Source organism: Scophthalmus maximus, chromosome 3 (genome assembly GCF_022379125.1).
Source record: "Scophthalmus maximus strain ysfricsl-2021 chromosome 3, ASM2237912v1, whole genome shotgun sequence".
NCBI classification, from domain to species: domain Eukaryota; kingdom Metazoa; phylum Chordata; class Actinopteri; order Pleuronectiformes; family Scophthalmidae; genus Scophthalmus; species Scophthalmus maximus.
The window spans coordinates 23,784,681-23,811,625 of record NC_061517.1 but is presented as its reverse complement, the minus strand read 5'-3'; the positions used below and the strand labels follow the sequence as shown (position 1 = coordinate 23,811,625).

Below are 26,945 nucleotides of genomic sequence, written 5' to 3'. Positions count from 1 at the left end.
AAGCTACTTCTGAAAGGTGCTATATAAATAAAAGTATTATTATTATTATATCTTGCTGCCCAATATGTACAAACATGCCACGACCTGAGGGACACTGAATGACCGACAAACACACACACACACACACACACACACACACACACACATATATCTATATATCTATATAGATATATAGATATATAATTAATATAAATTAATCTTAATGTTGTGTTAATGTTCGTATTACTGTATTTTGTATTCTGTCCGAATATTCGTACAATTTGTATTTTGATGCTTTGGCAACATTGTTATTGAAACGTTCATACCAATAAAGCCCTTTGAATCGAAAATGGAATTGAATTGAGAGAGAGAGAGAGAGAGAGAGAGAGAGAGTGTGGGGAGAGAAGAGAGAGGGAGGTGGGAGAGAGAGTGAGAGAGGGAGGGGGGCGAGAGAGAAAGGGGGGGGGGGGGAGCGATATATATATATATGTATATGACCATTCTGTACAGGCACTGTCATGGGCAGCTCATCGGTTGTAAACAGAGGTCCTTCCGGTCCCGGGCGCACGTTTCGATTCCTCCTGATGGCGCAGAGCTGCCGAGCCTCTCTGACGACTGTGACCGCTCCGCTCCGGCGTCACACTGAAATGGTATTTCATCAGGTCTCGTTCAAGCTCGTGTGACTGTAGTGACTTTGTATTTACGCCGCGTTGACACGCGGAACATGTTAGCACACAGGAGAGTCACGTGTGCTGTTGCGTTAGGCTAGTCGCTAGCTTGTTGCTAACCCTTCTTGTTGTTTACAACTCACAGACCAGACTCCATTCAGGATCAGGCCCATTTAACGTAAAACCGTCCTGCTCATCCTCAGTGAACGCGTACCCCGCCTCCTCCCTCTCTCCCGTTGTTCCGTCTCATGTTTGCATGTAGATCGGCTGCGTTTCAATCATAAGTCATAAAAAAAACAACTAAAAAATATTTAAAAATCAATATTTGATCGCAGTATCACTTTAAGAATTGCATGCGACGCCACTTTAAAAAAGTTAAGCTTCTTGTTGATTATTAATGAGGAAATCCCATTATCCATTTTTGTAATTGAGCCCCGCCCACAAACCCTCTGTTGTATCACAGATGGTTCCCAGATATTTCATGGAATCATCTACCAGCAGTCACACCAAACTTCATACATGCACAAGATGTGTGTGCAAAGATGTGGACACGCCCCTGGGCTAATATCATCATTTGTTGATTTTTGAAGTAAACAAAGTAAAATCAAACCCCCACGAAAATGAAGCTTCAGATGTCACTTCACTGCAACGTCATATTCCATTTATAAAAATAAAAGTATATAAAACATTAAACTGGCTCTGGCACCCCACTGAGTCAGTATTTAGGCTTTCAGCTTGTCTTTCTTGAAGTAGTTCATGGTGGATTTAGATTTTTGCTTTGGACGATTGTACTGTTGTAGAGGTCCGCCTCTTCTCGCGTTCAGTCAGTCAGTCAGGAATCTGATAAGTCAGCTACATTTTCAGATCCTCAGTCTGTTGCTCAAATGATTCCTGGGGTTGTTGAGTGTTACAACAACGTTCTCTGAAGACTCAGAGAAATTACTGTTAACATCAGCTGCTGGTTCCTAATGACGATTCTTAACCTAATGAATCAATAAAGACCCTGAAGAGTTGATGAAGTTCTGAGCGTTATAAAAGTAGACAGGTGCCCCAACTTTTTGGCACACAAGCTGCGAAATCTTTCAATGGAGTCTGGTGTGACTGTCCAAGGATAAGCTCATAAAAAGTATTGAGGAATGGGCTATGCAAGAACAGCAAATTACAGTAAATTAAACACATATTTAATGAATTTCTCAACATTAGATAAAGCAAGATTAAGCATTACAAGATTTTGTCCCTCTGCACAAGGAGAACGCTGGTACAAGTGTCCTAGGATTGTCTAGATGCAAATTTTAAAGTTCAACATATTTTCTATTGTATTCATTCATATTATTATAACTATTGTTAACTGTGGGCTCACAATGACATGCTAATTGAACTTACTCTTAAGTTGTGAGATTGATCATTGAGCTCCTATATCACTGTTTCTGCACAACTTGGATTCATGCTAGTTTTGTGTCTGCTTATTGGAGCATTTTATTCTGTGTTATGGACAGTTTGGACTGATCACTAGAAGCTGTCCACCACGTAGAAATAGTTACACTCTGTCGATCCTTCTACGGTTCCTTGCTCAGTCTGCATTAAGTTGCTCGAAAACACCCCTAAAGAAGGCTGACAGTTTGAACAATGGAGCCTGTGCTTTTTTGATAAACTGTAACCTTTGTTTTCCTTGTTCCATATTGTTGCATGTTGTCTTTTTTGGGATTACACAGCAACATTGACTTGCTTTCTTGCCTTCGCTGTGTGGACAGCGAAAATCCCCCCACAGGTCCCAAAAAGGCATCACACCCAAAATGTGTGGAGATGTGTGATGACACTCGAGCTGTCGACCCTCTTGTGTTCCTTTATCCTCTAGTGTCCAGGCAAATGACCTCATGGAGGAAATGGGTGATAATGCAAACAGATAAGGCTCCTGGTACCTGTTGACCACAGTCGGGACCCCCTAAATCAGGGCCCTCTGACACAGTGCTCCATCAGTGCCTGCCTCAATGACACCCACAAGGCATTGAGCCCTTATCTGCAGTGGCCCCTGCTTAGCATTCACGCCATTCACGCGAACAATGCCACCCCTTCCCGCTCATTGGGTCTGTGACTGACAGTGGGTGTTGGTGCACTTGTGTCCGACTTCGGCCTCTATCAGAAACCGAACTGTTTATCCAGTCCAGATACCCCCTCCAAGACACAATAAAGGGCGTGTGTCTTCCTCGCCACTTCCCGTGTTGTTTGTCTAACTGGACTTTTATAATGGACCTCGCTCTCTATTTGGCACGTTGGTTTCCTCCTCTGGGGGGGATCGGCGGTTTGGGCAGAAGGCCTGACTAATGGTTGCAGGGCCAGCTCACCGCCCACCCTCCGACCAGCATGCGAGTTGGAAGTGCCTCCTTGGCGAGACGGTGAAAAGCAGGGAAGCCGCAGATAAGACCACAGCCTGTGATAAACCGCAGAATGACTAATAGCTGAGGTATGATGTAGCAGAAATGGACGGATTTGGCGTCTTTCTCTTCCGAGTTCAAGTTTACTGGAAAAGATGGTACAGAAAAAATACTATTGGCCTAATAGGTTATCAATATGGCTTCACCCGGAGAGCTATCTAGAGTGCAGCTCTTGAGCTGTGTGTAATCTACTTTTGGTTTTCATCACGCAGCTCAGATCTCATATTTGACGAGGCTGGTATCAGCGGGGGATCGTGGGATCCCATGCCTCCATAATGGCTCCTGTGAAGCTGGAGCTTTATAGAGCTTCTATAATAAACCCCTGTGATCAGCATACCCCCCCCCCCCCCCCCCCCCCCCCCTGCTCTTATTTATGAATGGACGAATTTGACAAGGGGACAGCTCAGGTGGGTAGCTGCCGATCACATGATACCAAAAAGCTAAGAGAGGAATGTGGGCAGGACTGTCCCTCTCACATCTCGAAAAAAAAAACACCAAAAAAACTTTGATGCCCCATATCATAACGAATACCCTGTCTGACCCCTCCCTCCTCATGTGTGCAGCGATGCCGAGAAGGGGAACGGGTGCCGCAGTGGAAGAGGGTGGTGTGTCGGCGGGGGGGGGGGGGTCGCAGATAGTGGCTGCGTTTGATCTGAAGGTCGCCAGCCCCTTGCTGGTGTTGAGAGATCCTTGGCGGACGAGGCTGGCTCTTATTTAATAACATGAAGGGGAAGCGGACCTTTCTCTAATAATTAGGCCTAATTACCCAGTAGGTGTGGACAGACGGCCCAAGAAGAGACAAACTGCCTTTATCCACGGACTTAGAGTCAGATTACCTGTCTTATCTGTTACGGGGCCAGCGGGAGCCTCCGTCCTCCTCTCTTGCCTCTTCCCACTGGCTCCCACGTCCAGCCCGAGGTACATTAATCAGTCACAGTGATTTATTATGCCCCATCCAGGACACGCAGGTTTAATTGGGCCTAGCTTGTTACCGTCATGCCGTAATAGCTGAGATTTTTGTCGGGAACATGATTAACAAGAAAGTTAACTGACCTGATCTGCTGCCCACTCACTTTTGTGATCAGGTTCATTAAACTGCAGGAGAACAATCCTGGAGGATCTTTGAACAAAGGGACCACGGCTACACACTGTCGCTTCCCCAGCGAGGTGTCTTTGCATTGGCTTAAGATGTGTGTATGTGTCAAATGTACATGGCTGACAAGTGACTGGCTCGATTGTTTGTCTGGCCGCCTCTCTCTGTAAGCAGAGAACAATTTAAGGGCCCTCGCAAACAGGTTTGAGTGACATCCTGCCACCGTGTTGTTTGTTTACAGTATCTGTCTCCCCCTTCCTGAGCCGCCTGCATGCTTGTATTTGAGTTGGAGCCACCACAACTGATCCATTGTTGGAGGCAATCCAGCGCCTGGAAATTCTGACGCCGAGAAAAAAACAAGGAACGGTTCGCCGAGGAAGTGGCGGCAGGGGGAGAGTGGCCGTTGTTACTCATCTTTCAGATGCAGGTTTGGTTCGGCCGTCCCCCGAGTCCTGTGAAGTGACATCTCTGTCACGGTCCCCCGAGTATTGTCTTTGAGTGACAGCCAGCTGTGATAGCCAGTGGAAACTGTAACAGCCCCTGTTATTGTGGCGATGACAATACAGCCAGTTTCGGGTCTGCTGTGTCCGTGACTCACAGCCCCAACGCCAGACCCGCTTGCTAGAGGACAATAAGCAGTGCCTAATCCACCTGTTGTCAGGGTGAGCTTCCCCCTGTCAGACGCTCGCACAAGGCGCAGGACTCCGGAATGCAGCCTTACCCACCCACTCACAGGAGGAGCAGCTTAACTGATGGACCCTCACAAAAACACTGTTGATGGTTTTTGCCATTTTCTCCATACCCCACAAAAACACGTTTGTAGAGTTGTTGGTTGAAGGGCTTCCTGACGGTTTGGTTCAGAGGTTCGTGTGGAGTTCATTGGCCAAAACCAAATGTTCTTTTGTCATTTTATATATTTTGGGCATTATTAGTACTATATTTTCTATAGTGAGCATGGAAAACTGCCTTATTGTGCTCCTGTAAGCACACAGTGTCCTCCGATTGTAAAACTGATGGGTTGACTGTGTCCATTTGAGTCACACTGGCTGCGGTGTTGTGTCCTTAATTTGGCAGGCCGGTCAGGGGTCCGTCTCTCCGCTTCACAGGTTCACATGGACAATTTAACCACTAACCTCCTGAAATGAGCAGCTCCCGAATGCCTCGGGGCTCCAGTTTCAGTTTCTGCTGATTGCGGGGAGCAAGGGGTTATGATAAGTAAAAGTAGAGGTCGGTGGGGAGGGGGCGAGGAGGTGCTTAGTAGCCTTTGCCTAGGAGATATCTATTCTGTGCTTAAGTCTTTATGATGGACTTTCTTGTTTAAAGTCAGTGTTTCTCACCAGAGTTCACTGTGTATCTTTAAGGTCTAGAAATCACTCTGCATGTATTTCTTTGTAGAGCATTTTTTTCTTTTTTTAAAAAGTCTAAAATCTTACAATCGTTTCATCGTCTTCTTTGATCAGGGCCTGCAACCAACGATTATTTTCATTATCAATTAATCTGCCGATTATTTTCTTGATTAATCGGTTAGTTTGTTTGGTCTTTAAAATGACAATCGTGTTTCTCAAACCCCGACGTGATGTTTTGTTTTGTCCACACATCAAAGTTTTTTAGTTAACTGTCACAGAGGAGCGAAGAAACCAGAAAATATTCACATTTAAGAAGCTGAAATCAGAGAATTTCGACTCTTTATTTCATAAAAACTACTTGAACCGATTAATCAATTATCAAAATAAATGACAGTTGATTTAGAAGTCGATTACTAATCGATTAACTGTTGCAGCTCTAATTTAGATAAATGCTAACATCAGCATGCAAACATGAAACCATCATTCCATATTCCAGTATCCTATATTTGTGTGCCAGCATGGGATGTTTCTAAAGGAAAACTCAGGTTCACCCAAGTGTGAGATATAAGATATTTCAGCGTGGATCGACAGATTGACCAACATTGCCGTCTCTTAAAAAACGTTGCTCCATGTGGCCACTAGTGCTCAGAGACTCCGCAGGGTACCTGCGAGGTAAAGTTGGCGCAATTTTAGTCTCGTGGTCCAACAGTGTTGTGGTGAGGCTGACGTTGGTCTTTTTGAAAAAAAAGGATTTGTTCTTGCGTCGAGATGGCGAACATGTCATTGCAGATAACTTGGAAGAGAAATGTATTCGGTGTGCCAAGGGAGGAATCTACTCGCTAGCCTCGGGGATGTCAGACGGTAAAACCAACAAGCCTCTATGAAAAATTGAGAGTAATTGTTGACATTTATGTGAATGGATTGTTATTTTAAAAAGTCATTGCCGGTCCATTGTTTCCCATTACAGTGACTACACTGCGATGCGTTTTCCTGAGTTCCTTTTTTCTTTTGGGTATTAAAAATGTTCCAATTTGAATATTTAGCAAACCTCACGTGGCGTGGAACAGGCTAAGGACTTTTAGAAAGTGCATGACAAGATGGATATTAGCGATCTGAAAGCCAGACACTTTGCATGCGATTATACCGCAATTCAACGTTGACGAATTATTTCCTTGCTGCATACCTGTGGTCGGTTGGGTTTCCGCAGCTGCCCGGCCTACAAACGACATTAAAGCCTGAGCTCTTTACCTCTGCCTTTGGGACAACGGCTGTTGATCACAGGAGGAGTGAGGTGCTTGAATATCCGTCTGTTTGCTGTAATTAAGCTGTCAGAGGTCGTGATTTATGACGTATTGAGTAAGAGAGGTGTTATCATGTAGGTTGGGGAGAGAAAGACGGGGAGAGAGAGAGAGAGAGAGAGAGAGAGAGAGCGAGAGAGAGCCACAGGGTTTGTAGCTACTAACAATAGAGAAAATAGAGACAGTGCATGAAACACAACTGTCTGCTGTGTGGCAGAGAAAGGCTTCAAGGCAAAATGTAGCTGCTTCTCTGACTGTCTGTGCTTAATGTCTGTGCAAAGAAAAAAAAACCCGGTTTCTGCGGATATGGGTTGCCAGGCTTTCACTTAACTTTCATCATATTCTATTATTCCCAAAAAGACAAATTAACTGGATTGTGGTGCAACCTTTTTTCATTCCCGTTAGCCGTTTTTTTTGGCGGGGCAATTCGGACTTGACCTCACACTGTGTTTTACCGCTTTTCCACCTCTTCGTATCAGTCAAAGAAGTAACTGGTATCTTTACTCACTTTGCCTGTTGTCTGTTTCCAGTAGCCGCAACGGCGTCGGAGCATCCACACATTGATTGCATGAACCGGGGATGTCTCGTCCCGCTCCGTCCCCCATCTACACCCTGAGGGGGGCTGGTGGGCCCCTCAACACCCTGCACTTTAGCTGCTTCGGAGGGGACACGCCCCTCCTATTTTCCGGGTGAGTCATTTATCTCAATATTCCTATTTCGACTCTTCCTCAAACAGTAAAGATTGGTTTTCCTCTTTTTGTTGTGTATATTGATGAACAAGTCCATCATAATAGACACATGCATGTCAACATGTTTGTTTTATTAGTAGATACCAAGCCAACAATAAGGATTCACAGATTTCGTCCTTACAGCCAAAAATCTTGATGTTATTTTAATATTTGTTAATTTGGATCAGAGCAAATCTGACCACTTTGGTATTTTCTATGTATCGGTGTGGGTGCGAGCAATGTAAACATCCTTCATAAAGCATCCTGTTGGGCCCTGCAGGTCGGGGAAGGGTGCCATCCACATCTGGAACCTGAACAGCAGGAGGGCTGAGAAGATTTTAGAAGGTCATTCTGGTAACTCGGTCATCTGGGTCGACACACTGGAGTCGACAGGCGCCCTCATCAGGTCAGGATGACTGGGGTTTCTTGGTCGTAGCTTTCGGATAAGGTTCCTCACTTATATCAAATTCCTGTTCTTTTTTCTTCTGTTGGTGGAGTAGCCAGGGACGGGACACGCGTGTCTGGCTGTGGGACCTCAGAGAAGGTCGTAGTGAGGTGGTGGACTCTGTGTGGACCGGCAGCGTTGGATTCTGTCAGAGCTCTCTGCTGGAGTCGAGCCCCGGGATCTACCTGCTGGCCTTCGCCGGACAACAGACGGAGGAGGTTAGACACCACCGTGGCTGTAAATTCTGTCTATGGAGTGTGAATGTGTCTGTGTGCTTTTGCCCACTTAAGAAACCATTTTGTACCCTGCTTCTCACCCCAGTGCATGATTGGATGTGGACATTAACGGCTTAATATATGCAAACTAGAATGGCGCTCAGTAGAGCGCTTACCTCCGCCAAGGCCAAGCAGTCCCCTTATAGCCGCACCAAACTGCACACACTAAAAGGTATCAGTCCCCTAAATATGCCAGATTTCATTTCCATCAGGATCCACTCATTATTTCCCAGGAAATCAGTGAAAATGTATAAAAAAAACCACCCTCTCCCGTCCCCCATTATTTATCCAGATCCACACCAAAATTCAGTTTGGTTTTTCAAGTTTTGTGGAAATACATCAGTAGTTTTTGTGTAATCCTGCGGACAGACAAACAGACAAACAAATCAACAAGCAGACGGGGACCAAATGTGTACTTCTGCCAAAATGTTGTATGTTGTTCATTTGAGGGCTTTCTTTAGGCAACTAGTATAAAACAGATTCTACAAAAATTTGTGTAAATGTCTCAGTTTTTAAGATGTTGCTGTTTGTTAACCTTTAACCATTTATTGAGAAATTAATTGGGTGACCAATTAAGAGCAAAGTATCCACTGACACATGTTGCTCTGTGTTCAGCAGGGGGTACCGTCTGAATCTTTAGGCATGTGAGAGGTTGGATTGTGAATTGGTTAATCGGTCTGGCATGACTATAAAAAACACTAACCTGTACGAACCTGACAAGACTTGCTGTTGCCAGTTTACTTGTTTGACACACGCATGCAAACACACATTGCAAAAGACTTTTTGTATTGTTTAGTATGTTGGTTAGTCGCGCAGAAGACTGCTGTGATGCTTTTGGATGAGATCTGATCCATAAATGTGATTTACATTTGAATCCAGTCAGGCGTTCAACATGATATTCTTAGCCTATCGTCGGTGAATGTGTCATGAGTCAGATGTGACATGTAAGTGTTCAGTTTGAAGCCAGAAGCTGTCACACAGCATCATTAACAAACCAGCATGCTCAATGCAAGGATAGTGGCTCAGTGAATGCTTTTGTCCAAAGCAGGTCTGTGAATGTGTAAGAAAAAAAGTGCTTTCTAGAAAGTAATTAATAAGGATGCTCCTACTTTGAAAATGATTCTAACTGATGGAATGGTCAACGTAGCTTTGTTACTCTTTTAATCTCTGACTGTAGATGTACAGAGAGAATTCCCAGGCTTGATCAGATTGCACTGGAATGACATCACGTTCGGCCCGCCTCGCGGTTAATGTTCGACAAGTCTGTGTAGCTTTGTATGGAGCCAGTGTGTGAACGGTGCGGCGGGATGGGGCGAGGGTCGGCCAGCGATTCAGCCATCTTTTATTGCCTCCAGATTCATGTTACTTGTTCCACTGCAGAGGAGCCACACTTGAAAGGGACAGAGTGGTCACCTGATCCAGCCAAACGTGCCTCCGCTAACCCCAGTCCGGCAAGCCAGGCATCAGGGCGCCTGTGACTCCCAGCACCTCAATAATGCCATTGTCCCAACAGACACAGACAGACAGAAACACACACACACCCATAAAAGGTCGACGAAAACAGGCCACAGCCGATTTTGTCATTTTCTCTCCCCGCCCCATTCCACAGACATAACTGGCCAAGACAGATGCTTATCTTGTGTCTGCAAATCAAACGCCCACATAATTGAATTCCCCGGAGAAACAATTCAAATGCACTTGCCACAAAACCTTCACAATGGCATAAACAGCGTGCATGTAGGTCAATATTTAGACATGTAACCAAGAAAACACACAACGGTTTCCTCCTGAGATATATCAGGTGGTTTTGCTGTTTACTGCTCACAGTGAGATCCCTGCCAGCAGATTGCTGGCGTGGCAGGAACATTAATTAATAGTGTGGGTGTTTTATTTTTGGCCAGTGTGATGCCACACAAGAACAGCGATCACCTGAGGCACAGAGAAGTCCTTAAAGGCCCTCTTTGTGAGGCATGCAGGGGTAAACATGCAGGACAGATGTGGCCAAGCGCTAAAGTACAGATCACTCCCTTAAAGGGGCTGTTTAATCTGAAGTCTAATGAGGATGAATATGCGGATCCTCAGCGTAGAGGAAGTTGAGGGAATGAGTTTTGGTAGTGATGTGGGCGCACGCGCACACACACACACACACACACACACACGTGTACACTTCTCTGGGTTCATTAGGCTGTGTATTTTATCAAAATCAATGCCAATGTGTACAGGAAAACACCATTCATGTCGCAGGGTCAGACTTTAGCAGGATTTATTATAGACAGCGGGGCGGCTGTTTTGCACTAATGGATTGTGCTGCACTGCTGCTCGGAGGTGCTCTGATCTGCAGTCGTCCCGAATATTCAGAGGACACGGAAATCATGACTTTGCAGACGGATTGTAGACAAGACTGTATATACGAACAACTGCAGTTTGTGTGTGTTTCGAACCAGGTCTCAATAATGAAAACGGATACACCCTGAGATATAATGGGTAAAAGTGTAATAACATTTTCATGAAAGTGCGCCAGCTTACGCAGTAGGGGTCGACAAATTATCGGCCTGGGCGATTATTGGAGCCACTATTAATTTTTTTTTATGATTTTAATTTTTTTTTGTGATTTGCAGACAAGATCATTTCATTTTAAAATGTGCTAATTTGGCTCTGATGCAGCCGCAGTCACGACTCTCTGTCTCTATGTCCCATCCATGTTTCCATAAAAATGCTGTAGATAGTTCTCTAGATAGATAGACTCCCCCAGATTTCCTTAAATACATTTCAAACGTAAAATACAATTTTTTCTAGGGCTTGGCTGAATACTTAAAGGGCTAGTTAGCGATTTTGGAAAGAGTTTGTCTCTCTCTTTATTGATTTTACTGCTCTGGCCGGGCCACGAACCCACGACCTCAGGAATGGGATCCAAACGCGCTAACCACTAGGCCAAAACTGAGAGTTGCAGTATCGCCCGATAGCAGTTCCCTTGAGGTGTCGACGATATTTACAGATAGATCTACAGAGCCAGGGCTGAGTCGAAAACCCCGATTTTTTTTCAGGGCACAGGCAGAAGCGACAGCTAGCAGGCCGTGGGGAAATATTCTCGGACTTTTACAAAACGTGTATTGCTTTAGAATCGCTTACTACCCCTTTAATGGTTATTACGTACTGAGAGATGCGCAACCATATTGCCCTGCAGTATGCCCCCCCCCGTAAAATACAGTTTTATTTAAATATTTGATCAGTCAATCTCAATCAATAGCTTTCCATCCTGCATTAGTCCCTTTTAAAATTGTGTATTCCTCACTGATTGCTCCTTGAAGTGAATGTGAGCGCATGTTTATGCATGACGCCGTTATTTTTTCCATGCTGCAATTTATAAACACGTTGCCCGACGGTTTATTGCTGACATCAGCCTTGGAGAGGAGAGAACACACGATTACCTGACTGCTGTTCCTGCAGTTCACTCTCGTGGATTTTCTTTTTTCTGCTCTTCTCATGCCCAGAAGGATAGTTCCGTTTCTTCCTCTCATTAAATTGTCAATATTGACAAACTTGCTTTGACATGACGGTGGAGGCGGGGCCCTACACAACGTGCGTAGTGAGCGTATAGGGAGGTCTGGCTCTGAGCTCATGTCTTTAGGGAGATCGCTCCCGAGCTGTGTGGGTGGGATGCAATGCAATTTTATATAGAAATCCATGGTTCATGAAGCCATGGTTCATCGCGTTCATCTAGTAAAACAAAACAAGAACAAAAAATAAGTACATAATGAGTAAAACATTTTAATATCTCTACATCTACTTTATTGACAGGCATATTCTTTTTGTTTACGGTCATCAACGTGGCCACTTGCTCGCTGTGAATTCTCCAGAGATTTTTCCTGCTGTGTTCTCACTGTGTTCTAAAACTGAAATTCTCTGGAGATTTTACTAGGTGGCTGTTCCGGAAAATGTCTGGAGCAAAATGTGCGGACATTTGCGCCCTCGCATGCGGCCCCTCTCGATTCCGGTAAAATGCCTGGACATCAGTGCATGTCTGGAAGCGGCTCTAGTGCAAAGAGCAGCTGGCATAGATGTAAAAAAAAAAGTGTACAGGTTCTGCTGTTTCTCTTGAGTTTTAATTGTCATGTGTTCTCTGCAGATCAAGATCATTGAGCTGCCCAGTAAGACTCCAGTCTGCACCCTGGTACCAGACACCAAGCTGGGGATGGTGATGTGTATCAAACTGTGGCAGGTAAGCACCAGGCATTCGCCTAGACAGCAGCATTGTGTATCCCTCTGTAACTACATGTCAAGTTCATAGATTTCACTCTGGCAGTCACTGTACAGAACAGCAGGTTCTCCACCTCTTGTTTCCTCTTTGTTTTATTGTTCTTTTTCTACACTTACCTGCTTTATTCTTATTGGCCGGCAGCCCATGACAAGACGCAATAATAGAAGAGTCAACAGAAATGCGCATGTGAGACGTGGCACATGATTTACAGCCCAACAACTCGTCCCGATTCCATTTTTCCAAGCGTTTCTTCTCGGCTGGCAGCAAGTCCCAACACTGTAATTAGAGCATTTGGAAGGGCCGTGGGTTCACAGCCATATATCAGCCTGCAGCTGTACATCCAATCGGATCCCCCCCCCCCCACAAAAAAAGGTTTGCGCTCTGTTTTGTAAACTCTTTCCAGAGTTTTATTTTCCAGCTATTAACGAGACCCTATAATTATTTTCACGCTTAATTATTAACTCTTTGCGTTTGCGGCTTTGGGGAGGGGCAGATCATGGTTTTCAGACTTATGCAAGACTGTGGCGGGTTCAAATGAATTTTACGGGCTGTGCAGTTTACAGGCAACTGAAATCAAAACACAACTCATCATTTGAAAGCCTGAGTGAGTCAAGCGGCTGGGCCTAAACACATTCAGTCCTGTACTCCTGTAATACTAATTAGATATACTTTAATAAGTCAAATATAAAAGCCATAAAGATGTCATAGTGTTTGTGATATTATTATAGAGACATGTAGACAAGTCAAAGTCTCCCTGTGCCTGTTGACAGGGTGTTTGTGTTTTTCCTTCCTTTGCCTTTGATTTCACTGTTAACACCCACCTTTCATCATCTGATTTATGAACCAATGCTGCTCCAGTGTTGAGTGCCAGAAAAAATAATGATCAATTATATCATTATAAATTATATAATATCATTGTAATACAGCGCAGGCAGCTGTCTGACTTCAAAGCCGAATGGCCCAGGTGATTCTAAATCATTTCAGGCCGATTCCTTTCATGGCCGAGGCGCGTTCATCTGTTACACTGACTGAGCAACATCAGACTTCACCGAGACATCCAGGCAGTGTGAAGGGACTGAAAACCCAGTCTGCAAACCCTCTCACACACACAGACCCACACAGAGGCAATTTGGAAGCACATTCTGTCAGTCAGTCATAAGAGAAACAAAAGAGACTCATCCTGTCTTTCATATGAAATGCTCATATGCTTCCCACTGTTTCCTTAACCTCACACAGCAGGAGGCAACATCTGACACAGTCATCCCCTCTCTCTCTCTCTCTCTGTCACACACACTCCAGGAAGAAGCTACTAACAATTAACTCCTCTCCCTGTCTTTCCTCTCACCATCCCTCCCTCTCTTCTTCCCGCCGCCGAGACCAGGAGAGATTGTTTTCCAAGATGGACTCACCAACAGATTTATTGTCGGCCTGTGAGCCCTGTCTGATGGATTTTATGGAACAGATTATATGCAGTGTTAAACTTCACTTTCTTCTCAATTCCGGAAAGATCCCACACGGCTTTTAGTTCAACCGCCGAGCTATATGTCCCACGAGGTGACGGAGCTCGCGTCTGATGTTAAAGTGGAGAAACGATACGGCGGGACGTGGAGAGGCAGAAAGTACCTCCACATGTGGGTTTGCCTTGTGCGGGGATGCAGGGCCCTGGCTAGGGGGACAGTATTGATGTATGATGTGCAAGGCTTTTAATGTGAACAGAGGCTGGCGGGGAAAAGGAAATGTTCCTATACAGATATCCATCACTCTCAGCTCATCACCTCGCAGCCTCGTGGCCATGACATCATGGCGGAACGGGACAAAAAACCCGAGGAAACGATTGGTTCCTTATGTTGAAGCGGTGCCGGCCTGCGGCGGCCACATCAGCTAATATAACTGTTGGTCTCTTGGTTGCTCAGTATGTCACACACATATTTCTTTCTAATTACATTTAGATTGTACATATTTGTTCTTGATTGTATTGGTTTATTTGACAGGGGGAAAAAAATGATAATTAGTCACCTTGAATCCTAATAGTCAGCTGTTGTTCTTCGGATGTTAAAATGCCCCATACAAATAATCAGATATTTCCTTTAGATTAATATCTACAATGAGATATATACAAAATAGCACAGCACACCTATATATAATGTCACAGCACAACTAATGGCAGTCGGTTCCATAACACAGAAAATGTGTTTACATATAATGATTTGTAATGTAATTACACAAACAGAATAAGAACAAATTTGGCTTTCAGAGTTAAGGTGCATGTCATCCGAATTATAGTAATAAGAGTGGGGTCAGTTATGTTGGAAAAAGTCCCAACGTTCATACGTATTGAGTCAATGCTGCAGGCTAAAGGAGGTGCAGAAAAGTGTATGTAGTCTAGAAAGTTTTATACTTAGTGGCCAGGATCTGTTCATGGGATCATAAGTAGTGACATGAGGAAACATTGGTTAAGTATCTAGAAATGGAAGTATATTATGATTGATCAACTAAAAAAATTATTGGCCATTATTTTTGATAGTTTACACTTTATTAAGTGCTAAAGTTATATTCAAGGGGAAATGCTGAAAATGGCCCAGTTCTAACTTCTGACTGTTATTTGCTGCTTTTTATTTTTTTTGACTTATGGATGGATTTGGACTAGAGCTGCAACAGTTGATCGATTAATTGATCATTAATCGACTACTAAATTAAATTGCCAACTACTTTAATAATCGATTAATCGGTTCAAGTAGTTTTCATGAAAAAAAAAAAGTCAAAATTATCTGATTTCACCTAATTAAATCTGAATATTCCCTGGTTTCTTTGCTCCTCTATGACAGTAAACTAAATATCTTTGGTGTGTGGACAAAACAAAACATCAAAAAACACGGTCGTCATTATTCACCATTTTATGACATTTTTAGGACCTAACAAATAATCAAGAAAATAATCGATGATGAAAATAATCGTTAGTTGCATCCCTAATTTGTTTAGTTTTTTATGGTAAAATGGATTGCTTGTATAAAGCACCTTTCTAGTCTTCAATTTTTCAATCGCATGCTGTTGGCACAGCCGTCAGAGGCAATTTGGCGTTCAGAGTCTTGGCCAAGGACACTTCATCATGTGCAGTGGATGAGACGGGAATTGAACCGCTGACCCCCTGATTAGTGGACAACCCGCTCCACCTCCCGAGCCACACAGTGAAGGATGACATTTTATATATCAAACAATTCATGGAATAACTGAAAAATAAAACGTTGGTCGGAACCCTGGCAAAACTGGCTGTGTTGTGGAAATGTCTTTTGTTGGAAAGTCAGGGGGAATAAAATATAATTAGGATCTAATGGTTCAGCAGTTTTTATTATTATGTCTCTATTTGTTAGAGGCTGCAGTTTACCTCTGGAACTATGGTTGAGGCTGTGTTCTTGGGCCACAACCAGCTAAGAGATCACAACGTGATTGGTTTTACACTCTTCTTCGTAGTTGGCAACCAGCGTAATTGGCGCATTATCAGCACTTTCTGCTCCGGAGTTTTCCCCTTGTCCTTTGACAGTGGCAAATATTTAAATGTGGCGTAAATGCGGTAGATGTAGTGAATGTTTTAAAATTGTAGTGCTTATTTGTATTTAAAACCAATATATTGGTCGTTTGATGTTAAATGTAGTCTACAACGATAACGAACCCTAACCGAATTCAACGCTGCATTTAAATGCTTCAAAAGTTTAAAATCAAAGCAAATACTTTAGATGTTGCGTCGTTGCCCGCCATCTTTTGAATTCGGGGAGACGTGGCAACACGCATGCACTGGCAGTGGACCAATGAACAAGCTCATTCTCATCTGGTCCTTGGAACCGTGTTCTCCGTCGCGGACATACCTCTGCGCATCTTATTGTTGCTTCAGCAACGAAGTGGGAAGCAGCTCCCTTAACAATGATACTGATGTTTACTGCCGCAAACTCTTCACGATACATTTTAACACACGTTGTGTGCACAGTCCTCCCATTGCACTTCATTGTGGTCCATTAATACAGCTGTGAAAAAACGGCAGGGGTCACATGACTGCTAACAGCCGTGCTCGAGAAGACCTGGCTTCGCTGCTCTGGCCTCCACCAACCAGCTCCCATCCATCTGTCTTTCCAGCTGCTCTGTGGTGATGAATCTGCTCCCGGAGCCCAGGCCCCACTCCAGCAGAGAGCCCTCTTGTAGAAAGACCTGTGGAGGATATAATGAATTAGGTGTCTACCCAGGGTTCCCTGACCTCCGACCCGTGACATCATCAATCAAGGAGGTCCTCCACTTAAGTGAAACGGTGGGCCCCAAGCCTGGAACGCTTCTCCCGGGCCCTGCTGGCGAGCTGGGGCCGCTGATTTTCGGTTTGTTTTTATTTGTTTTCATAATCCCCTTCGTGTTCGTCCTTCGCTGGTGTGTTTGGAAGGAATACATAACCCTGTCTATAATTTGTTTAAAGCCCAAAGAAGAGAAATATGGTGCGTTAAGTGAGAAGAGGACTTAAAGATGGATGAATAACTGGACAGACATGGCCCCCTCACACATATGGAAAACATTTCTTTCCCCTTCTTACTTCTGCAGGGCACCGTGCTTTCGCTGGCGGCATGACGAGCGAAGGCACGGTTCACCACAAAGTGCCCTGTGTGTTTTTGGCCTGAATTCATAGGTCTTATGAAATTGTTAAACCTGGAAAAGTTGAAAACCATTGTTTGTAAGACCTTGGTATGTGCATAGGGTCAGAGGTGCGTTCAAGGTAGCAAAAGGTTCGCAGGAGAGTGGATGGGAGGTTAGATGAAACAGTTGTCCCTCCCTCCTGCTTCTTCCTTCCTTTCCCTATGTCCTTCATTCCTTCCTTTCTTCCCTCTAGCTGTGTAAAGATAAATGAAGCGTCTTTTTTTTTTTTCATCAGTTCACCTCTGTTCTTCGCTGAGGTGATTTACGCGCTCGCTGAATGCCTCCACGCAACTTCTCTGCCCATCTGATCACACACACTCGTTCGGAAGAAGCTAGCAGCCACTGAGCGGTTAACTGAGAAGGCCCTACGTGATCATTCCTTTTTTATGCATATATCTACACTAGTGCTTGACACGTTTTGTCTGTGTTTATCGTTAACACGGGGAAAAAAAACGGGGTTTAGTTTGTGCCGGATTTCATTTCAGGTGCTTTACTCTGGACCTTCAGTATTCCGGGGTTAAATGAAGAAGAATCAGGACTGTTGTGTGTTTTTGTGTGTAAGTTTGTGTTAGTATTGGAACATGTATGTGGTCAACCAAAAATGCAATTTGAACATGCAATGTTAACTATAAAATGACAATACAACTATTTAATAATTAAAAGAAATAATTGATGATGAAAACAATTGCCACAGCCTTAATGGTGCTTGTGAGGCAATGTTCTTTCTATTTTTACTCTGTGGTAGACAATGTTGTAGTTTTTCTTTTTGCTAAGATAAAATACCTGTGCTGAAATTTGCAGCAGCAATATTTTAGGAAAATAAGTCTTAACATGTAAAATGTAGCAAATGTTCGCTTCAAAAATGTCTTAATAATAATAGAGGCAGAATATTAAAATGTTTAAGAAGAAGAGGTTAAAAAAAGAAAACAATATATGAGACGCGCACAAAAGAAACCCTCTACTTGAGGAGAAACGGTGTATTTGCACTATTTCCCCTCCACTCTGTTTATTGGAGCCGGCAGCGAGGTCTGTGGCTGGGTAATACAGATGAGGAGCAAAGTGAGGAGTAGTGTAATGGAGTGCCGGAAAGACAGAGCTGACGAATGGAGCCCACAGCGTCTCTCCGAGTGTCAGCGGGAGCTTCCAGGATGATAACCTCTGCTCCACTCAGCTTCCAGCATCACGCAGCGGTTTCTGTGGTTTTGACTACGGCTGCTCTCAATCTCACGTCGTGCCTCGCGCCGCTCTTTGTGCTCTTCTTTCCCCACCTCGCGGTTCCCGCCTCCTCTCTCTTATCGTTCTCCCTTTTTTTTTTTTTCTTCCTGCAGCCAGACTCGGGCCCCGGACCTCTCCTGTTGGCGGGATACGAGGACGGCTCCCTGTTGCTGTGGGACGTTACCCAGAGGTCCAAGCTGAGCCAGGCCAAAGCCCACCCTGAGCCGGTGATGTGCCTGACCTTTGACACCGAGCGTCTGAGGGGCATATCGGGCTCCTCTGAGAAGAAGCTCTCCCCCTGGATGCTGGACAGACAGAACAACTTGCAGGTCAGCCGAACACAGGCTTAGAGAGTTTGTCTCGGGATCCCCCACAGCCCTGTCAGAGGAACTGAAGCACCTCCTCATCTGCACCACCAATCATATTCCATGTTCATTTGAGGAGATATTAAATTGGTTACAGTAATCGGTGGTTAGTGTCACATCAAGCTTTTCAAACCAATACGATTGTCAGTGTTTAGGTCGGCTTGAGTGACTGAAGCTGAACATTTCAACCATTGATTAATTTCTTTCAGGTTCTTCTTCAACCATTTATCTATCACTAAAGTTTAATACTCTAAAACTTTTTTTTTTTTTTATCTTTTAACAGTTTATCCTTTAGATATAATTTCAAATATAATTTTTCTCACTTTTAGCAAGCTTTCTATTTACTTTTATCAATATGTTTTTTTTTATCAATTACTGTTAACTAACTGTTTAAACCCACAAATCCATTACTTCAGATATCTTTTTGTACTTTGCTTGCTTCCTACCACAATGTGTAGTTTTCAGACATTACAGATAACTTGTGTATATTTTTTTCAAAATCAAATCATAATAGCTTTTTTCCCAAATTAACTGTAAATTATTGTAGTTTTAAAAATTCCTCTGCATCTGCAGAAGTACTCCCTAGGGCACAAGTGGCACTACTGGCTGGTCATGATAATGTCCACGTGGTCTATTGAAAATGTCAGTGGTTAAAGACCTGAACCCCCAACCTGATAACTCACAGGTTTGCAAGAGATTCTGCTAAATACCATAATATATCTATATTTTTAAAGTAACGGTGGAGATGTGAGGAGACGAGTGTTGCCTTTCTCTGGGCTCTTTCGGAAAACATTAGGGGCCAAAGAGGAAGCGGCTCTGCGGGGCCATAAATCAGCTGCTGGTTACACAGTGTTGGCAGGGCCAGGGGCCAAGGGCCGGGCCGGGGCTGTCACTCCGGAGTCTAGCCATCCTTATACACACTTAGTCACACATTAGGTCAGGATGGTATCTATGAAAAAACGACATCACAATATCAAATGTTACTTAATATTGTATGATAATAAATAGGAAATGTGTCCGCGTACACTGATTTTATTTAGCAGTTAAAAAAGAGCAACTAATCCAACTTTCCTTTTGACCAGGATACTGACAAAACACAGAAGTTCATGGGAGTGGTCTAAACTTTCTTCTGCCGCAGCAAAAGAGATCACATCGGCTTTGTACCATAATTCATTCTACATAACAGCCAAGGCTTCAGAGACTTAACGCCTCATTTCAAGCTATATTTTCTCTTGATTTCATGAGCTGAAGGGAATGGTCCTATTTTTCAGCCAAGCCCCATGAATCAGAGCCGAAGGGGAACCTGAAGCTGATATAGGACACTCCTGCACAGTGAAGGGGGTATTATTCTTTCCAGGGCTTTTTACAAATGAATGCTTGAATTAGAAATATTTGCAAAGCCATTTTTTTTTTCCCACCCTGAAAATGCGTCTAGAAACGGCGTTGATTCAATATACCAAAAAGAGGAGGAGAGCGGTTATTCGGTTTATTTTGCTCGAGCAACAAAATATTGATTCAGCATGCAAACCAGGATGAGGACGACAGGAAAAAGGCACAAGGAGAAGGAAAGGATCCAACAGGGGCTTTTAAATTATCCTGAAGTGCAGCTCAGTGTGACGTCCAGACAGCTATCCTCAGCTCTTCCCACAAAAGTATTTTTGTGTGGCAGGAGTAAAGGGGGGGAGGGGCGGGGGGGAGATGCCGGGTGGCAGACCCGGGCCCCGGGTCCTGACGGACGACCCGTGAGAGGTAATAAAAATATCAAAACCTCGGAGGCCCCTTAACCAAACAAAAAACACATCTGCTGTAAAGGGAACAGTAGTTCACAGTGGGAGGCTGCAATAAAGGCTGAGGAGGCTATAAGTGCCACGGCATCCCACTTCCCACAAAACTGCCCCTGCGATGCAGTCCAGTGCAGTGGAACCAGCTGGCGGGGCAGATAGATGCTTTTTGGAGAAAATGGAGGGGGAAACTGAATGTGACACAACACAGCGCAGTTATGATTTAGTGGAGCTGAAGGGCTGTGAAGTGAGCTTATCAAGGCCAGATAAAGACAGATAGCTTCAGGAATGGGGGTTAATGTATTACACATGGCTCCCGGAGGCCTTTATCTGCCGGTTTGACCCGGGCCGGCCTGATATCTTTTCGCAGTAGTGAGGCATCGTCCTCAGCCCTTTCTTCCGCTTTTCCTTCTACAAGCGTGCATTTTTGGAAAGGTGTCAGGGCGCGACTTTGAGGGCGTGGGTGTCGGGGCTTTACAAGCTGTTAAGCCAGATGGACATATATTCAGGCGGCCACACGAATGTATTGACATGTGCAGTGACAGGCTTGCACCAGGAGACAGAACGAGACAAAGGGGTCAGAGGCAGGAAGAAGAGAAAGCAGGTAAAGACAGAGGAAGATTGGCAGCGCAAATCAAGCATGGCTGACAGCGAGCTATTTCTGAGGCTGATGACAGCTCTCTGCTGGTGAAACTCATATTCAGTACCATATGAAAATATCCCCTCTGCCTCCCTTCAATATTTCCCTTCGTGGGTATCTTCTGTGAGTTCTGGTACCTGTCAACCAGGGCCTGATGTGACCTGACCCATCAGTCAGGGTCACATCATGCCCAAACTATAGTCCCACTATTGGACTAATGTATGTCCAAGCTGGCTGTCATAAGAATTATTGCTCCATTTATTGAGTGATCCCACCCCCATCTTTTTCTGAATGGGACCGCTCACCTGTTTGACACATCCATCTCCTGTCAGCCGGAGCCAGGCTCCGACTAGCAAGGTGACAAAAGGCTGTAATCTCCCCGCTGCCGAGTGTGTTTCTGGGACAGGGTGTGTCAGAAAATACCTGCGTAAAGCCTCCCAGCTGCTCGGCTCGAGTAAGTGAGCGATGATGGGACGTTTCAGTAGATCAGCGCGAACGCCGAGATCGGTGCCAAGACGGGGCGGGAAAGGACGGGGGAGAAAAAAGCGAAGGCAAAGGCTTGAGCGAGATCTGCCAGGCGGACGCTCCTTCCTTGAACGTCTCCTCTTGTCGGCGAGACGCTACAAGAGAGAGGATCCTGAAGTGTGAGGTTGTGTTGGATCCGTCACAGAACCTCAGCGAGTCTGGCGGGCCCAGCTGCGGAGCAGAGCTGGGTAGCCTCCTGACAGCTGAGAAAGCAACAAAAAGCATGAGCGATGAAGCCCTGAGACGGATCCTGTCTGTGATGAGATAGTGAGAAGGCAGATGGAAGAGAAATGGGGTCGTCCGGTAAAACGAACCAAGGCTCTCCCCTTGTTAGAACGAGTGGATTTCATTACAGACCGGGACCTTGTCTGAAGCCAGCAGTGTTGTCTCGGTGTTCGTGCAGATTAATCGACTACTAAATGAATCGCCGGCTATTTTGATGATCGATTAATCCGTTCAAGGCGTTTTTATGAGGGGGAAATTATCGACATTTTCTGATTTCAGCTTTTTAAATGTGAATGTTTTCTGATTGCTTTGGTCCTTTATGGCAGTAAACTGAATATCTTTGGTTTGTGGCCAAAAAAACAAAAGTCCGGGTTTTGGGAAAACACAATCAGCATTTTTCAGCATTTTATGACATTTTATGGACCAAACAACCAATCGATTAATCAAGAAAATAATCAACAGATTAATAGATAATGAAAAAATTCATTAATTGCAGCCCTGAATTAATGACATTATATCATTTTGACCATTTTCCTTTTCATGATTAGGAGAAATTACACCTTCAGAGGCTATAACTAAATGTTATGCTTATTATCCATCAATCTGCCAAGTATTTTCTCAATTAATACATTAATACGCTTTAGTCACTAAAATGACATAAAAAGTAAAATGGCATATTTCCCCCCGAGCCTAAGGTCACGACTTGTGATCACTTGTTTTGTCTGACCAACAAAATGATCAATAAAAATGTTGAAAACAATATATTGTTTAACAATAATAACTATTTTGGGGGTCCTTTTAAAAAAATTTTTTTTTAAGAAATTCTATCAATCAGCTAGTTGATTAATTATCCAATCATTTCACTACTGTTTTTGATATTATACTTTATCCAACCAAAGCTTTCAGGAAGAGGATTCAGGCAGAGATATTATGTGTCAAAAATATATCTATGTATGTATATGTAGGTATGAAGATAGGACATAGGCTACATGTTGTATATATAGTTGATGCTGTATTTTTATTTTAGTCTAGTTTTCAAGAAATGACGATACAAGACTTTATCAAAAAACATTTTATTAAATATCAGAATTGCTGATGATTATCGATTATAAATCAAATAATCAATCTAGTATCAACTAATTGTTTCAGCACCACTGTCACACGAAATCTCAGCTTGAGCTCTGGTCACTGGCAGTCAACATCATTCCTTTCAAATTAACAGAACAACGTTTTTTTCCCCATCGCCTCCTCTATCCGCTTTCTCAAACTGCGGAAAAAGTAAAAGAAACAACAACAATTCTTTGACCATTACTACATCATTAGCCGTCCGCTGCTTACATCTGACCCTTAAATGAAACAAATGCCTTTTTCCTGACACAAACTATGGGAAGCAAAAACAAACAAAAACAGACACTTAAACCCATCATTATCAGGCCTCTAATGCAAACCAGATGGGGCGAGGCATGGGGCATACCAGATTCTTGAGGTAATAACAAAGCTCCAAACAATCTCTCACCCCCCCCCCCCCCCCCCGGGTTTCTTTGTATCAGTGTATCTGGCTTGTTTGGTATAACCAATCACTCTGATTCATACCAGTGATACAAGCAGGTTATTTTTTTTTTTTAAGAAAGAAAGAAATCACATCATTGCGTGTTCTGAACTCTGCTTTGTTGCTCTGTTTTGATCAATGACATTCCTCCCAGCTCTCTCTCTCTCTCTCTCTCTCTCTCTCCCCCTCTCCCTTGCATTCCACTTTATCCACTCGGGCTACGAGTACCTGGCTTATATTTTCCACATGCATGCTTGTGGACGGTTCCTGCCCAGAACAGGAGCACGCAGATAAATTCTCCCGTGTCTCCCCCCGTCCAAGGCCATTAGTCTCCCCAGACACAACTTATGAAGGCAATTTTTACGCTGTCCAGTTTTGATTTCGGCTCCCCCATCCAGATGTTTGCGTCCCGTCTGGCGATCCGAGCGGGGGGATCCCTGCCCTGCGGGAAGAGCACGTTCGCGCCGCAGGAATGCCCCTCGCAGCGGGCCCTTCAGATAGGGATCTTGGCCGCCATTCATTACGGTGTGTCAGAGAGTTGCCCCTTTTAGAGAGATTGATACAGTCCTTGGGACACTGTAGATCACAGGGAGAGTGGAGCCGTGGCTAATCTTTAGCAGGCAGATGTTACAACAGTGTATTTATCGGGTCTCTTCTCCCGCTGACCGGACCTTTCAGTGCGAATGTAATTCATCAGAGGCGCTTAAAGCAACAAGGCCTCTGCAAACAAGTGTTTCAGCGAGACGGTCCATCTCTCTCTTTCAAACTGTGACAAAGGTAACTCAAAGCCTCCCCCCCGACAGGTCTCCAGAACAGATCTCCCTAACTCCAAACCAAATAGTGGGACGCAGAGAGATTTGCTCGTGGCCCTCGTGCCGTAATGCTTCGTGGCCGATGATTGAGTCCCAGGCGTTCCACGGCCAGGTTCGACAGACATCCTCAGCCTCACACTCGGACCTCAGTCATCGGATCAGCTGATAAGTCTCTCCCGGTCCGTGTTGATGTTGGCTGCAGTTTCTTGGATGGCAGTGATTAATCGACCCACCGACCTATTTGCCACGTCTGATCATTTCTTTTTTGGTTTCAGATTTTTTTTCTGATTCCACGAAGAAATCTGCTATGCAGCATCCTTGGCCTGTGCAGAGTAGAAATCGCGGCAGAGCCTAGAATACCCGCGGAGGTGTTTTAAGATTCTAACGCCTGATAATATCTTTCCATCCCTCTCTCTTTTACAGCTCCAGGACTGTGTGCCGCTGGTCAACCCCGGTGTTTCCCACCTGTGCATCAGGCAGGACGGTAAGCTTCTGGCGTCGGCGGGCTGGGACCATCGGGTGCGGGTCTTCGGTTGGAAGAGGCTGCGACCGCTGGCAGCGCTTCAGTACCACACGGACATGGTGCTGAGCGTCGCCTTCTCAGACCACCAGGACCCCAGACGAAGGCTGCTGGCTGCTGGATCCAAGGACCACAGGGTGAGCCTGTGGTCAATATACAGCAGCAACGACGGCGACAACGACGGCTGAACCTCTGACATTTGGGAGGACTCACACTTTCACCCGAGCATTCGCGACCGTCGTCCGTGCTGAGGCAATGTGATGCAACTGCTGCTGGATGCTTCCAACGTTCTTGTCTGCTGCATGGTTTAAAAAAAAAAACTGTTTCGCCAAGTAGCACCATAGAGAGGCTTTTCTGGTATTTACAAATATAGAAACACTTTGCAACAGCACCACAAACTACACCCTGCAGAATGATTGAACTGCTCTTTAAATGCAGCTTTATAAAAATAAAACTTCTTGAAGCTAAGACTAATCTCAGGTCTTTATTTGACTGTACTAGCCTTTGCCAGGTGTACCTAATAAACTGGCTACTCTCTGGGTTTTTTGAGAGAGTGAAAATGAAGACTGCATTCCACATCAAGGCCTCGTGGTTTGAATTTACTTCTTGCATTCAAATGTAACCTGTCGGAGCTGTTTCTTTTGCTATTCCAAATTGGAATAGCTGCCATCTTTCAAATAGTTAATTAGGCACCGGCAAAGTTTTTAAGACCGCTGTTGTTGCTTTTTAAAAAAAAAAAAAATTCTTAAACCCGATGCGATGCCCTGTAGCAGCTAAGTGATTGTGTTGACTGGTCTGATGGGCGATTTGCTCCAGCGGACTTGAATTTGAGGCGTACAACGCACCTGAGCGGCTCTGTAATCCCGCGTTGTTATTCCTGCAGGTCTTGGCTTAACGCACAGGCGCTCCGGTCTGACCCGAGCGCGGGGTTTGTCAAACAATGTTAATCGCAGCAAGGGCGAGAGAGAATAGAGGGATGTTGGTTTAGCAAAGGTGCTGGTCTGCCGTTGGCTCTCCCGGGTCAGCATTATCTGCGTATGAGCTGATTTCTTTTTTCTCTCAGTCTTCTTTTTTACGACAGCTTTTTTAAATGAAAAGAATCTGCGTTTTAACATATTTTATGATATAATAGAATAGGTCTTTATTGTCAACAGAGGTGACGACTTTTGGGAAGAAGACGTTTTTTTCAGTCTGTTAATTCTGCATCTTCTGTATAGTCAGACTATCAATAACTTACACATTAATACAGTTGAATACATATAATGCTTGATAGAGATTTCCTTTTCAGAAGCTGACGTTTGTCAAGAGGGTGGCCACGGGTCTTGTTCTCGAAGTCCCAGAGAAAATAGAGGTGTTGTTTTTCTGTCCACCGTCTCTAATTATATCTCCCTGTGAGTCGACGAGCAGCACGGGAGCTCATGTGTTACGACGCTGCGGCGAGAGGAGGGCCGGGAGGCCGGGGGGCTTCAAAAGGCTCGACGTTCTGCTCCATGAAGGCTTTCGTCTCCTGGGACGACCCACCAAAATTGAGAAGCCCATCGCGCTGTACAGGAAAAGCCTGAGAAATCAAAGAGCCATGCAGGGCCCGGCGTAATGGCCACGAATCATTAGCGAACAGAGGAAAGACGAGGTCATCCGCCAGACGAGCCGCCTCGACTGTGACGCTGCTGTCATGGAAAAAAAAAGGGTGCAACTGCGGCTTTGGGCTTTTTCTGGCTTGAATTCAGTGTTGCGTCCTGAAGGATTTGTGTTTCGTATTCGGAAACTGTTGAAAACCCTTCATCATTTGAAAAAAGGCCTTTTTTTCCCCACTTCCTTTTCTTTTTTCTCTCTCCCCCAAGTGCCTGGTTTTAATGACATGTTTTCCTTGTTCCCCCGCGGAGCTCCGTCTATACCTTTTGTGTCTGACCCCTCCGGTGACATCTCGCATCCATAATAGCTTCCTAACTCTCCTGTTGGCTTTGAACAAACACTGGAGGTGGCGCGGGCCAGCTTCCGTCCATTCTCTGATAAATCAAATGCCGCGTCCACTGGTGCAGATGTCCGCTGAATGGGGCAGACGAGCCACCCACCGGCCTCAGAAGTGACTGGTGGACCTCGTAAATCACTTCATAATGGATCAT

General features: G+C 44.6%; 1 protein-coding gene across 1 annotated transcript; it reads left to right on the top strand.

The window, feature by feature from the left end:
• Positions 1–504: 504 nt before the first annotated feature.
• gnb1l (guanine nucleotide binding protein (G protein), beta polypeptide 1-like) lies at positions 505–25,290 on the top strand. The gene is made up of 7 exons (XM_035640780.2): positions 505–629; positions 7,347–7,505; positions 7,825–7,950; positions 8,045–8,207; positions 12,391–12,483; positions 18,519–18,734; positions 24,726–25,290. The coding sequence occupies exons 2-7, from the start codon at positions 7,396–7,398 to the stop codon at positions 25,008–25,010; spliced, it is 993 nt and encodes a 330-aa protein (XP_035496673.2). The 5' UTR covers positions 505–629; positions 7,347–7,395; the 3' UTR covers positions 25,011–25,290.
• The last annotated feature ends 1,655 nt before the right edge of the window (positions 25,291–26,945 follow it).